Source organism: Dromiciops gliroides, chromosome 6, assembly GCF_019393635.1.
Source record: "Dromiciops gliroides isolate mDroGli1 chromosome 6, mDroGli1.pri, whole genome shotgun sequence".
In the NCBI taxonomy this organism is placed as follows: Eukaryota; Metazoa; Chordata; class Mammalia; order Microbiotheria; family Microbiotheriidae; genus Dromiciops; species Dromiciops gliroides.
This window is the reverse complement of record NC_057866.1, coordinates 252,155,772-252,171,694: the sequence shown is the minus strand read 5'-3', so window position 1 is coordinate 252,171,694 and position 15,923 is coordinate 252,155,772. Positions and strand designations below refer to the sequence as shown.

Sequence of the window (15,923 nt, the reverse complement as noted above, 5' to 3'; positions counted from 1 at the left end):
ATTTCAAATGTATTTGGGTCAGCTAGATGGCACAGTGGATAGAGTGCTGCTGGTACTGGAGTCGGGAAGAATCATCTTCCTGAGTTCAACTCTGGTCTTAGATACTTACTATCTGTGTGACCCTGGGTAGGTCACTTAATCCTGTTTGCCTTAGTTTTCTCATCTGTAAAATGAGCTGTAGAAGGAAATGGCAAACCACTCCAGCACTTTGCCAAGTTGACCCCAAATGAGGTCATGAACAGTTGGACACAACTGAAAAAACAAACTGAAATATTTGAAGCCTACTTTGAAAGAGGAAAAAACACACTCTCTATCTTGACAATTTAATCATAGAAATACCCTGCTTTCTTCATGTCCACCTTAAGCTTCCCAAGTTTAAATGACATTATTTTTTATGGAAAAGAAATACTTTACTTTCCAGGAATCTTGGGGCTGTGTTACACTGACATTTATTCTCATTTATAACTTCCCAGGTATTATAGTATGAGGTCAACTGTAAAGAATTTATGTTAAGTTTATGACAGCTAAGGGATCTTTGTTATCATGATGGAAATTAAGAGAAGAAAGCAATTGTTGACTTTTGCCAATATGGATAATGCTTTTCTATTTTTCCATTTTGATGCTTCATCTCAGTCTTAGTCTTTTTTCCTTTCCATTGGCATGTATCCAGAAGACAGGGATGACCTAAGAGGTAAAATGAATGTTGGATTAAATTATGTCCATTATCAACTCAGTTTAGTGAGTAGGAACTATGTAATATCTGTGCTTATTTATTATGTGTTTCAAGAGGCACCCCCACCCCAGTCCCAGCCACAGTGTAGTGGCAGTCTACTCTCTTCACGTATGAATTAAGCCTTAAAATTACTAGATCACATTTTCTGCAAAATAATTTTTCTCGTGATCATTTTTTCCCATGGCTTTTACCAAGCCCCAGCCCACCTTATTGTAGCTAAGTCTGATTAGTCCTGGAATTCTGCCACTTTCCATCCCAAGCCGGGTCAAGGAAGCAAGGCAGTCTTTGTGGCTTTCTGCAAGCCACCAGACCTCAGGACTATTATCCAATTTGACTTTCTTGGGACCAAGAGCCAGATTCTTGCCTAGCTTCCTTCTCACACTCTTGCCCAACCTCTGGCATCAGAATCGCTCTAACCTACCTTTTCAGCCTTATCCGTGTTTTCTGTCATGCCCTCGATGTTCTGACTCAGCTTTACTATTGGATATCTCCTGCTGTGGGGCCTTACTTAGAACTATGCCTTGTGTCTTTAATTAATTACCCACTCATGTCTGCCTACTGAAAGCCTTCTTTGCATTCTTCACAAACCCCTGCTTAGTTGAGCAATAGCAAAATGCCAAGGATACTTTCCCTCCCCCCCCCCCCAAAAAAAACACCCAAAAAACAAACAAGCAGACAAACATCCCTTTTCTCACTATGGGCTTGACCCAAAAAGTACGAGACAGGGAGGCTGGAAAAGTAGGTTGATGTAGATTTTCAAGGCTTTAAATGCAAATAATGGTGTTTATATTTGATCCTAAAGGTAATAGGAGCCACAGAGTTGATTGAGCATGGACACAATCTGTGCTTTAGAAATATCTTTCTGTTAATTGTGTGGATGGAGCTTCGTTTGAGAGGCCAATCCCTTCATGAAAGATTTTCTTCATCCCCTCAGCTGTTTCTGATTTTTCTTTCCTTAAATATCTCATATAACCATAGTCAGACCTTTCCTATTTACTTATTATATAGTGTGTTTTATATTTATCTGTATATTTGGCTTAACCCTCTGCTACATTATTAGTACTATGTTTATGTATTGATTACTCTTAGTGTCTCCAACACTTTACACAGTGTAATATATTTTAAAACTATTTGATAAATTCTATTGTTCATCATTCTCTTTTTCTGTCTATGGCCTTACATGACTTAGGGCCTCCCTTAAAAAATGGCTCATCTCCTGTTTAAAGGACAGCACTTTTGAGTGTATGGTGTAGTCAGGATTCTTTTTCAGGTATGGTAGATGACTGCTATTGTCCTTTCCGTTTCTGAAATGCTCAGACTCTGAGCGATGGACTTAAGGCAGACCTGGGTTCAACTTTTGAGTCAGGAATTGGTAGTTCTGTTAGCCCGGGTGAATAATGAAGCCTCTGTTTCTTCACATTCCACATCTAGAATGTGGAGTAACAATACCAGGAACTCTCATCTGCACGATGGTTCTTGTGACATTCCAATGAAACACTGTATGCCAGAACTAGGAAAACTTGAAGTACTAAATAAATGTGAGTTATCATTAGGAGAGGCCACAAGGGGGACACTGGGAAATTGGAACCTGAATTGACTGTCTGCCCCTGGCCATGTGACTTCATCTTGTAGTCTCAGTGCCCATCATTTGTCAACTGAAGATAATCCCCCCAGTAGCATTTACCACACAGAGTTGTTCTGCTGTGTTGAATAAAATAATGGATGTCAAGCTCCAAGCACTATTTGACATTCAGCTCTCCTTTTTAGTGCTAGATGTGTTCCTTGGAGAGATGTATAATCTCATTCAACTCGCAACATTGCTTTTGTTTAAGTTTTGATTAATGTATTTTGACTTTGTTACTTCATTTTTAAATATGTTTCTACCCCCCGCTCTTCTATGGAGAGCATCCCTAATTTTTATTTTTTAATTTTTGGTGAGGCAATTGGGTTAAGTGACTTGCCCAGGGTACACACAGCTAGTAAGTGTTAAGTGTCTGAGGCCGGATTTTGAACTCAGGTCCTCCTGACTCCAGGGCCGGTGCTCTATCCACTGCGCCACCTAGCTGCCATCCCTTATTTTTAAAAAAAGGGGGGTGGTGGAGTAGAAGGGTATTGGTTAAACCTAGCTATCACATCAGTAGCAGCATGGTGAGCTTTTCTTCCTTGGATCTTTTCTGAGACTTAAGTCTCAGAAGCTCAGGCCTCTTGTCTAAACTACATTATTAGTTGGAATAACCTTGTGAAGATATTGATTTATTTTGTGATGATAGTGAAGCTTCTATGTGCTTCAAAGTTACTGCAGTTAAAAAAAAAAAAAAGAAATCATTTGTCTGCGTTCAGCAACCTTAATTGGGTTGACTTAGAGTACTTCATCTAGTGGGTGTTCTTTTCTTACAGTGAATGATATAACACATGTTCATTTTTATAATTGCAAGTAAAATGTACAAGAGGGCTTTCTCTTTTCTATCTTTTGAATAGTAGTCACTTTTAAAGAATTATTTTCACTAAGAGTGAAGATCCTAGATTAAAATATTCTGGTAGAGCTGTGGTCTATAAAATTAGATAGCTGATAGCAAGGACTTTTAAAGTTTTGATTATTGATAATTGAACTGTAAGACTGATAACATACTTTAATTGAGGAAAATACTGTAGTTGGCTATGTTTTCAGTGAAATTTAATCATTAAACTTTTTTTTTTAGGGAAAGATAATGTCTTATTTCTACCTTTAAAGGGTTAATTCCTCTAATGAAAAGTGAAGCCGGTCACATATAGGGTAGGAACATCTTTTTCTTCTCAATTCTACACTTGCATTGACCAAAGACAGCATAGCTAACTACAGCTTGCATCCTGTACAAGAACAGGGTCCAAACCGACCCTCTTGTTGCTACTATCTTTCTTATGTGGGATTATAGATTTAGAGGCAGAAGGGCCCATGGAAGTTATTCAAGCCTCTCATTTTACAGATGAAAACACTGAGAACAGTGGTAAGTGGTAGTAAGCCTTGGAGGCATGATTTGAGCCTAGGTCTCCTAATTGAAGAGTCAGAGTTCCTTCTACTGAAGTCGACTGCCTCTTTTAGTAAGTTTGCTCTCACCATGCAAACTTTTCCCAAAGCAGATCTCTCTTCTATCACTCTCTGTCTTAAAGAATTGCCTGAGGCACAAGAAGTGACACAGCTTACTCTTTATAACCACCCAGTATGTAGTTTGAAGTGAGATTCGATACAGATCTTACTATCTCTGAGAGGCAGCTTTCTGAGATCCATTATACCATGCAGTTTCACAGTTATAAGTATTAAATATGTCTGTTCAACAGAAAATACATGTACATATATGTATGTATGCATACGTATAACATGTTGTTTACTAGAATTTTGAAAAGAAGCTTTTTATTTCCAGTCACTATTTTGTCAAAACCACATTTTACCATCTTTTTAGGTTTGTTTTTAGTATCAAAATTATAGTCATAAATATTAAAATGTTAAGCAAATTAAGTCAATTTATGGATCTTTTGAAAATATCACTTTTTCATTTCCAAAGATGGGAGACTTGCCTTCCTACTGATAAATTGCCTTTTGTCTCCTTTACTATTGCTTCAGTGACATTAACCATTTAGGGAAGTTCATACTTTGAATGTATGGTACTCCTTAAGCATCAATTTTTCTAAGAACTAGAAAGAAAAAACCAGCAAATATCATTGTATAAATGCTAAAATTTGTGACCTGATTAAACATCATATCCTTTTTTTTTTTTTTTTTTGGTGAGGCAATTGGGGTTAAGTGACTTGCCCAGGGTCACACAGCTAGTAAGTGTCAAGTGTCTGAGGCTGGATTTGAACTCAGGTCTTCCTGAATCCAGGGCTGGTGCTCTATCCAACATGCCACCTAGCTGCCCCCATCATATCCTTTTTTAAAGGGAAACTGAATGAACAATTTGTCTTGGCTTTTTTCATTCAGACTGATCAGGAAAAATTTGAGCAGAAAGGACCCTTCTGGCAACACTAAGGTTGGAAGACAAAGTCACAAATTTGTTGGAGTATCCTGTATTTTGATGAGCTTACTTCTGATAGAATACATATAAATCCTCACTTTTTATTTTAAGTTTAGGGTTGGAGGTGGTAATGTGATGTTGAACCATTTCTAAGCTTACTCTAATGAGTTTAAAAAGTAAAGCAATTCTTAAAGAGAGCTAAAAAAATCAGGGGGAAAGCTGCATGTTTGTTGGGGTCTTGAGAAAATGAATCTAATTTACTTATAATATTTGAAGTAATGATTACTAATTTTCTTAATATTTCTAAGAAGAGAGGATGATTCTTTCATGGAGCAGGTAAAATACCAGTTCTATAGTATCTCAGTTGACAAATCATTGAACTCAAAGCCTTATTTAATCTACAGCTCTCTTGTGAGTTTATGGTTTCAAATAGATAATTCCAAGAGGGATTCTTTGGGACATTTCGTAAAATTTGAGACTCTTTCTAACTCATTACCTTAAGAGAGTGCCTGTTTCTAGGGGGCAGCTAGGTGGCAGCTAGGTGGCACAGTGGATAAAGCACTGGCCCTGGATTCAGGAGGACCTCAGTTCAAATCTGACCTCAGACACTTGACACTTACTAGCTGTGTGACCCTGGGCAAGTCACTTAACCCTCATTGCCCAGCAAAAAAAGAGAAAGAGAGAGAGAGAGAGAGAGAGAGAGAGAGAGAGAGAGAGAGAGAGAGAGAGAGAGAGAGAGAGAGAGCGCTTGTTTCTTAGTGACAAAATACTGAATCAGTAGAAAATAATAGAAATCTCAAATTTCAGAAGGATCATTTTAAAGTGGTATTGGTTATCGTAAAGGGAAGCACATTGCCATAGAGAAAATTGCACACAAAATATCTAGTCGGGCTGCATTGGTGTGAGTTTTCTGTCTGGCGTGAGGGCACTAGATAGTAGCTTCCAAGTGGAAAATAGAGTAGCCAAGGAGGGTGGTGGCTGTTGGGCAAGTTCTAAGCACTCCTCTGCATCTTTAAATCCCCCTAAGATAAAGCCAGTTCTAGTTCCAGAATTTCAGCCTAATTGAGTACTTACAGACAGACTAACTTTTCGTTGCCTATGGGTACCTAGTAGACTACTATACTAAATGAAAAGAAAAATTCTCATTTTAGCCATTGGTTAACCTTCCTTCTCCATCAAACTTTTTGTCAGAATTTCCAACATGAGTAATGTATCACTTTGTTTTCATCTCTTGCTTTTGACCCATAACATAGCTACAATAGGAAAAGTAAATGGAAAGAAGAACCTCTAAAAGATTCACCAATTGAGTTAATATCCCTGAATAATTGAGACTTAATGATAAATATTTTAATGCAGTTTAGCCGTAAGAGATGACATCACCTAGATCTGAAGTATGGATTTTTTTTTTTTGCGTGACAGTATGTAAAAGAAAAGAGTAAAAACTAAACAGAAGTTTTTATTATAGGTAGATATGAAATTCTTCTTCCTTCTTGTCTCATAGGCATGCATATCATTCTGTTTCAACAACCCTCTGGGTACCCTTCCAAAAATGTTGCTGATGTGAAACAACAGCCAGCAGCTTCATCTCTCCAGAGCTCTGATGCCGTTGTCATCCATCCTGGAGCCATGCTTGCCATGCTGGACCTCTTATCCTCTGTTGGCTCAACATCACAACCGGAAGTAAGGATGCATCTACTGTGTCTTCCTATTTAATGAATGAGGTCGGATGGGTGTTGAGGGTTAGGGGTGGTAGGGTGAAGTGGAAAGTGGCTAAGAGGGGATCAGGCCAATCATCAAGCATTTATTAGTCACCATCTTTCCCTGCTTGCCTCCCCACGGTAATGCTTGCACTGTGTGCCTGATAGTGCTGTGTGTTTATAGATAGTTAACCTTGGAAATCAACTGCAGACCTTTTTTCACGCACATGAGATGGATCCACGTGTGGCACTTATGTACTTGGTGGCTAGCTTTTTCTTAGCATCCGAGATAGACTTTTCATGGGACACTCTTCTTTCTTATACTCCAGACTTTTGCTTTCTGTGTAACAAGACATTTTCCAAGATGAAATCTCTGCCATGCTTTTATTGTCTGTGTTCTGTGATATTTCTGCATTCTTTTGTGTGGAGAAAGATCCACTGTCTTATCACTATCACACATGTTGTTTATTTATAGTTTAAAAAAAAATTTCATGACTCTATTTCTCCCATAAGGCTATGACAAGGAGGCTTCTTAAATTTTGGTGGGTTTGTTCCTTTGCATTTGAAGAAAAGGCCTTTTCTCAGTTGAGCCATAATTATCAGTTTTGTGGATAATATCAAAGTACTTGTAACCATCTGACAAATATTCCTCCTTGATAGTTTTGTTTTATAAGACCATTCTACTTTTCTCAAATTAGATCTTTGTACTCCTGACTGTGAATTTGGGTACTAACTTTGGGCGTTAACATTAATTGTGGACGCTCCTTGTAAAACGACATGTGATTAGTATATTATATACCCCAGACTAACTCTATTTTCAGACTGATTCTATTTTCTAATTCTATTTTCTCTTTTGTTAATATGAACTTTGAGATATTGCTCATATTTTTGAGATTCCAGTGTAACAGTAGAATGACATTGATCCAAAAGGCTGGGCCACACTTTCTCACTGAGGGTGTCAAAGCACTGGGCTATATACCAACTATGTTCACTCCTAGGAGAGCTCTCCTGTTAAAAAAATAAAAATAAAAAAAAGGAGATGGCTATTCTCTCATACTATCTTGCTCTCTCTATTCTCCTACCTCAGCTCCAGGATAATCATTTAAAACTTAGATTAGACTCAGGTCTAGGGGGCTCCCCAAAAGGGAGTGGAAAGGCACTCAATATAACAGTATTGATAAGGAAAGGAAAACTGCTCTCTAGAAATGTTTGAACAAAAGATTAATATATACTCCTAGAGAGAGACTTAAAACATGACACAATAATCTATAATTCCTATTATATTCTCACAGAGGGCTGTAATTCAAACATTAAGATGGAGAACATGTAGTAGTGACTGTTAGATATGCATTTCAACTTCATCTTGACTCTGCTGTCCAGATAACTCCCTTAAGGTCCATGTCTTTATGGCATTCTAGGCCAGGCCTTGGGCTCATCTTCTTTTTGTTAGTCATCTTCTCTGATGAACATACTCAGTACTTATGAGGAACACCTCCTGTAGTGTATTCTGTTCCAACTGGGGGGTCCCCAGGAGTTCCCAACCTCTTGAACTCAAGTGCTGGAAATGTTCAGCCCAGTATCACTTTTTGGTTACCTAGGCTGAGGGAAACGCACTCACATTCACACCATGCACACATGCATGGCCTGGAGATCCCCCTTCAGGCTCAGCTAGATAGTACATGCTATGGCTGTAGTCTGGCCATTGTAAGTGGCCATTCTAAAGAGATGAGGAGGGAGGGAGGGAGGGAGGAGAGAGACAGACAGACAGACAGAGAAAACACCGCACTCATGGTCTGAGAGAGTGGAAGAAGAGACTACCCCTCCTTTGAAAGTTTATAGAATAAGTGGTGCTTCCTGACCTTAGAAGCCAATGAGGAGGCTGCTTTGTAAGACTAGCCCTTCAGCATAGGATCACATGTCCGCAAGAGGGTCAGAGGAGGTCAGTGCGATGTTTGTTCCAGAGCAGATAGGGTGGGCGGGAATACTTCACCCTGTTGGACCCGAATAGTAAGGAATAGTTTACATATGTACAGCATGCTGAGACTTGAAGGAAATTAGGGGTTGTAAGAGGTGGAGGTGAAGATGGAATACGTGCAAGTCATAGGGGATAATGAGGATAAAGTGATGGAGATGAGAGCTGGAGCTCCACCTAAGAGGCCAATTTGGCCAAACTGCAGTGAGTACAAAGGGGACAGTGCTTTGGATTAGGCACCAGGGGTAATAGAGAGCCACTGAAGTTTATTGAATGGGGGAGTCACATTGTTGCATCTGTCCTTTAGAAATCACTTTGGAAGCTGTGCTGGATGGTTGAATGGCTGTTACTTGTTTGTCACTACCTTGTCCTGCCAGTTAACTAATTCTCATATTTATTTTTATCATCCTGAACTCTTGAGTGATCCAGGGATTTGCTTGGATATTTTCATTCTAATTAATACAATCTTAACCTCTGTCCTCATTAATTCTTTATTAGCTCAGCCCCCAGCCCTATCTATCAATATTATTTACATAATGGACTGAAAAAAAACCTCCTTTCCTGATTCTATGTGTGGAGCTGGTTACTCATATACAATTTTGTACCAATGAAAAGCAATTACAAAGCAAATATATATTTATTTGTAATATTATCTCTTTGAGAAAGGTCATGGCCAGAGCTATGTCAAACCCTCAGTATGATAATAGCTGACTTAAATTTACTTCAGAAAGCCTATTTCATGATTAAGCTCATTTCAGATAATGGTTAAAATTTCTTAAGAATCTTTTACATATTTCTTCTCAAGATAGAAGTTAAATTCAGTCTCTTAGTTAAAAAGCTTGGTTGGTACTTTTTCTTCTTTTTCACCTCAACATTGGAAAGTCTTTCCAATTTTCACTTTAATTTGCCAGCCCCCCTCCCTCATAGACTCTTCATAGAATTATCTTTATAATATAATTATTAAGATGGAGGATCATCCTCACATTCTTCTCTGTCTTCTCTGTTAAGTCCTTATAGATCCTCAAAGACTAAACAGTCGAACTCAAATACTCTTAAACTGGCTTCAAACTACTAGCAAAAACTATCATCCTCAGGGGCAGCTAGGTGGCGCAGTGGATAGAGCACCAGCCCTGAAGTCAGGAGGACCTGAGTTCAAAACCAGCCTCAGACACTTAACAATTACTAGTTGTGTGACCCTGGGCAGTCACCTAACCTCAATTGCCTCCCCCTCCCCCCCCAAAAAAAAATTAGTCCCCTTTTAAAGGGGGCGGCTAGGTGACGCAGTGGATAGAGCACTGGCCCTGGTGTCCGGAGACCTGAGTTCGAATCTGACCTCAGACACTTAACACTTAACTAGCTGTGTGACCCTGGGCAAGTCACTTAACCCCAATTGCCTCACTTTGAAAAAAAATAGACAAACAAAAGCTACCATCCTCACCCTTCCATTTGGCTCTTAGAGATACACGAACTGTATCTATAGTCTCTGTAGAAGAGCCTAGTGAAAGAAGTATTAGATATACACACACACACACACACACACACATGTATACACACATGTACACACACATGCATTGTATTCCTTATTATAATGTAAGCTTCTTGATCAGAGTTTGTTTCATTTGTGTTTGTATACCGAGCACCTGTCATGGTGCCTGGCAAATTGTAGGCCCTTAATAAGTTTTTGTTGATTGATTGATTGATATTGTTTGATTCCCACCCTCAAAGTGTTGTGGTGTGAGATAAAAACTATTCTTTCTTAAGAGGAGGATTAGGCCCATCACTAAAATACCTGATAATTGATGCCCCAAGCTTGACTGAACTTAGCATGAGCATCAGTTTCTTTCCTTGTCCCTTAGATGGTACAAGATGATGCATAGTCAGAACAAACCCTATACATCATGCCTCATGGTCTTAATCCTGTGTGAATCCATGTAGTGAGAGCTTTGTGAAAGAGGATTGTGGTTTTAGTTACAGTCTTAAGCATGAGAAGTTCAGTGATTATGGAGGACTTTTCTTGTATGATTCATTGAGTTATGTGAATTAGACAGGGCCTCCATGAATGGCAGTAGATCCAGGTTTAAAAATCCAGATCCTTCTCACTCCAAGGTTAAGTAAGAACGGCAAAACCAGTAATAATAACTGCATTTAGGTAAGATTTTGAAGTTTGCAAATTGTGGGATAAATACTATAGTTCAGATGTGAGGAGTGCGACTAAGCTGTAAAGTACTTGTCAAGATTAGCCCAAGGTAACATTTGTCAAAGTCGTATTTGAACCCCAGTCTTTCTTGACCTCAGTCCTGCTCTTGATCTACAATGCCACACTCACTGGTTGTGGCAAAGTAGGGCAGCATAGATGTAGTCTCCAGAAGGTTATGTGAACTTCTTGAGGTCAGGACCTACCTTTTGTCTCTTTTTGTATCCCCAGTACTTAGAATTGTGCTTGGCACATAGTAGGTACTTAATAAATGTTTACTGATGGATGAATAAATTGCTTGATCTGTCCATCTTCAATTACAAGTCATCCATCATCCAGTTATTTTGGTCCATTCCATATTTGAACTATACCAAGCTACAGAGTAATGTTTGGAAATTTCCTCATTACTTAATAACATTTCAGTATATTGCATAGTCGTCCAATTTTAGAGCCCCACTACCAGTTCATTGAATGCTTATTTAATAAACTGACAAAACTACCCTTCTCTTTTTAAGAATTTATTTTTATACAGAACTTAACAAAGACCAAAGAAAATGGTCATTTCTATGTAGGAGGGGAAAAAAAAGAGCATTGTGCAGGTATATATAAAGCTACTATACTAAAATATAGTTGCAATTTTCTTTTCAAGTATATAATAAATCCATCCTTTAGCTTTCAAAGTTTGTTCTGCTTGTTTGTGTGGGTTTCTTGGCCTTCTGTTCTTTATTCTGCATTTTTTTGGGGAAAAAAAGTCCCAATAAGCCTAGTTTCATTTATTTTTAAAATTTTACCATCCCCCCATCTTCCCTTCCATTCCCTGTTTGTAAAACAGAAATCCAACAAACAAAAAAGCCCTTATAAGAAATATGCATAGTCAAGCAAAACAAATTCTCAAATTGACCTTCATCAAAAATGCAAGTCTTATTTTGCATTTTGAATAAATCACCTGTCAAGTAAGTGAAATAGCTTGCTTGTCATCAGACTTATTGAATCGTGATTTTTTCTAGCATTGATGAGCATTCTCTAGCATTTCAAAATTATTTTTTCTATATCATGTTGCTAGTTCTCCTGGTCCTGCAACTACTCTGTATCCTTTCATAAATGTCTTTATTCTGTAATTTCTTATGGGACAAGAATATCTAATCTAATCCCAAAACCCATTTATTTAGTGCCTGCTATGTAGCAGTACTGGGATAAGTTCTGGTGATACAATAAATAAAAAAGGGACAGCTCCTTCGCTTGAGGAGCTTGCAATCCAATGGTGGGGTGATTTGGGGGTTGGGGGGACAACTCACGGAAGACAAAAGGGGCCAGGAAAGAGGGTGGGGGAGGGCAGATGTAGAGTTGAGTTCTATACAGTTGAAAATGGACACAGCCGCACTATACAAGGTGGAGCCAGCCTGTCCTCTATAAAGGGTTGCATTGGGTGGAATTCTGCCCTCTAATCATAGGAGGAAATGGAGATTTAGGGAGGTGGTGCCACTTAAAGCTTAAATTAAAGCAATGGTGATGAAAGTAGAAGGCATGAGCTTATCCTGGGAGTGGCATCTTGTTTTTGCGATTGAAAACCAGGCAGAGCAGCAGATGCAAATAATGATTCCATTTCATCAGCATATAGCACAATTATTTGGACATTCTCCAAAAGGCAGTACTTTGCTACCAATTTTTTCTGATACAAAGAAGAGATTGCACTAAATATTTCTGTACACGGGATCCTTTCCCTCTTGCTTTGATTTATTCGAAGTAATCAGCCTATAGTGGTATAACTAGGACAAAGTGTGTGTGTGTGTGTGTGTGTATGTGTGTATGTGTGTGAGTGTGTGAGACACACACATACACATGGTTGAGTGAATTTAGGGGCACCGTTACAAATACTATTCAGAAAATCTGGCCCCAATCCCTAGCTCCATCAACACTTCATTAGTGTGCCTGTTTGCTAACAGCCTTTCAGCAATTGTCATTTTTCTTTTTTATCATCTCTGCCAATCTCGTGGGTGTGAGGTAGAATGTCGAGATGATTAGGCATACAACATGCAACACACCCAAATACTTTCCAGTTTCCCAGTCTCTCTTTTTGTCTGAAGTGAGTCTTTACCCCAGTGTAGCCAGGGTCTCCAGTTTTATAGAAATCTAAGCTACTGTGTTTGCTTCTGGATGTCTATTCCACTGATGGACTTGTCAGTGTTCAAACCATTATCAGATAGTTTTGGTTTAGTTTGAGATATGGTAACTATGATTTCTTTCTTTTCCTTTTTTTCGTTTAATTTAATTTCATTTAAGATTTGTTGTTCCAGATGAACTTCATTATTATTTTTTAGCTCTATAAAATAATCCTTAAAAAATAATCCTTTTGTAATCTGATTGGTATGATACTGAATAAGTAAATTACATTTGGGTTTTAATGTCTTTTATTCAGCCTGCCTATGAGCAGTTACTATTTCTCTAGTTTGTCATCAATATTATAAATAGTGTTTTTTCATTGCATGCATATAGCTTCCTTGTGTTCATTAGGGATATTGACTAATCGATGTCTTTCTCTGTTTTTATCACTCCCTAGTTTAGGTATTAAAACCCCATTTCTTTATAGAAAAAGTTTGGAAAGGATCTTTCATTTACAATTTTTGCAAACAGTTTTAATTTAGAATTGTAGTTTAATGTTTGATAGGATTTACTTGTAAATCCATCCAGTACTGGAATGTTATTTTTTGCTTTGTTTGAGGTGGTTCATTTATAATTTGTTCTATTTATTTCCTTTATCCTGGGTTATTTAAATAATCCATTTCTTTGGTAAAGCTAGATAGTTAATATTTTGTCAATTTCACATAAGTTTTCAATTGTGTTAGTTTGTAATGGGTAAAGTAGAATCTGATAAATTCCTTTATTTCTTCAATTATTTTGAATTCTCCTTTTTTATTTTCACAGTTTACTTTTCCTCTCTCTTTTAAAATCAGTCTAGCAATTTAGCTACCTTATTAAAATTTTTATTAAAAACCTAGCTAGGTGGCACTGTGGATAAAGCACTGGCCCTGGATTCAGGTGAACCTGTGTTCAATTCGGCCTCAGACACTTGACACTTACTAGCTGTGTGACTGGACCCTGGCCAAGTCACTTAACCCCAATTGCCTCACCAAAAAAAAGAACAAAACAAAACAAAAAAAAACCACAACAAAACCCACCTAGCTTCCATTTGGATTTGTTCATATTTTTTTCTTTCAATTTTGTTGATCTTTTATTTTTAGAATTTCTTCTTTGAAGTTTATTTGGGTGGAGAAGTTCCTTTGTATGTTTAGTTGCATGATCAATTAATATATTTGGGTTTTTTCTCCCTTTTGTCAATTAAAACACTTAGAGATAAAAATTTTCCCACAAGGACTATTTTAGCTGCATCTCATAAGTTTTTTTATTCTATAAGCTTATGATATATTGTATCTTTATTGTCTTACCAGGTTTTTTAGAATTATGTTATTTAGCCCACAATTTTTTTTATTCTTTCTTGAGGAATTTTTTTTTGAATATAACTTTCCATTGCAAAGGATATATTTAGTATTTTGGATTTTCTGCACATGCTTATAAGGTTTTAATGTCTCTGGTATATGATAAATTTTTGTAAAAGGTTTATGATGACAGTGTAGAAATAATATAACTCCTTTCTGTTCCTATTCAGTAATCTCTAGAGATTACCAATTTTTCTACAATTCTATTTAGGTCTTTCACTTCTTTATTGTGTATCTGTTTATTAGATTTGTATAAGTTTAAAAGTCTAAAATTATGCCTTTGCTGTGTATTTCTCTGAAATTTTATTAACTTTTCCTTTGCATGTTTAGATGTTATGCTGTTTGGTACATGTAAATTAGGTATTGCTAGTGATTCCTTATCTGTGGTACTTTTAAGTATAATATAGATCCCTTGTCTTATCTCTTTTTTATTTTGTGTATTTTTAATTTAGCTTTGTCTGAAATCAGGATTGCTACCCTTGTTTCTTGGGATTTGGCTAAAACACAATAGATTCTAAGTAGTCCTCATTTTAACCCTAAATAAATCATTGTTTCATGTCTGTTTTTTATGAACAACCTTGTTAGATTTTGCTTATCTAACTCATTCTGTTATCCTCTTTCATTTTATGCATGTGAGTTTATCACACACGGATGTGATTGTTGATTGTAAATTTCCCTCTATCCTATCCTCTTCTGTTTACTCATGTCTCTGGACTCATTTTCTGGATTGAGGGTTTGTTATTCCATCCATCTTGAATGCATGCATAAACCTTGCTTGATGTTGAGTTCAGTGGCTAAGACTAGGCCCCTGCCTTCTGCAGGAATATTTTGTCTCCTACCTTAGTAAGGCCCAGATTCCTGGCAGTCTTTCTGTTCAGTCCTGTATTGGATAGAGGAGTTTATTGCTGATTTCCTTGGTTTTCTTCATCATTGTTATTTCTGGTATCCTTTTGGAATTTCACTGGCTGTCTGTGTAGACTCTTTACTTCTCTAAGTTACAACATGCCACCATCTTCCTCTGTCCTCCAAAAACCTAGAAGGAATTACTCAAGTTTTTTCTATAATTAATCCCTCAATTTTCCTAGAATCAAATAAGCGTTAAATTTCCTGAATATCCAATTAATTAATGATAAAGTCAATATTGATCTATGAGGAAATAGGCACTGGTAGAGATGTGACTAGGTCCAGCCCCTCTGGAAGGCAATTTGGAACTATGGTCTGGAAAGTTTACTTCCCACTGTGAGGCCTGTACCCCCAAAAGCTCAAAGAAATAGGAAAGGACCACAATGTTTGAGCCAATAAGATAACACATATAAACCACTTTGCAAACTTAGAGCACTCTATAAATGCTAGCAAGTAGTTGTAGTAGTCATAGTAGTCATCGTAGTAGTGGTAGTAATGGTGGTGCCGGTGGTGTTATTGCTGTATGTACATAAGTTTTTTATAGTAGCCATTTTTCTGGTGGCAAAGAACTGGAAACGAAGAGATGCTTAGTCCCCTGTATCCTTCCTGAACACATTGTGACATGATGATGTGCTGGAAAATGTTTGCTGTGAGAAATGCTGAAGGGGATGGTTTTGGAGAAACCTTGGGAGACTTTTATGAACTGATGCAGAAAGAAAGGAACAGCGCCTTCCTTGATGTAGCTTTTCCTCATGCTCTCTCTTTGACGGTCTCATATTCTAGACTTTTCTTATTGACTTCACTTTAAAAATAATTGACATTACATATTTTGTGACTTGTTTTACATTATCTTCATACTTGTCTTGTCTAACCTTTCCGAAAATTTCATTAACCTTCAATCCATCCTTTGCACGTGGTGCTACTTAAAACAGAATCAAACC

General features: G+C 37.5%; 1 protein-coding gene across 1 annotated transcript in view; it reads left to right on the top strand.

Annotated features, from left to right (window-relative positions):
- WDFY3 (WD repeat and FYVE domain containing 3) overlaps positions 1 to 15,923 on the top strand; it is a 332,419-nt gene that overhangs the window by 162,807 nt on the left and 153,689 nt on the right. The window contains 2 exon segments of the mRNA XM_043973480.1: positions 6,224 to 6,248; positions 6,250 to 6,402. Of these exon segments, the coding sequence (XP_043829415.1) occupies positions 6,224 to 6,248; positions 6,250 to 6,402 (178 nt within the window).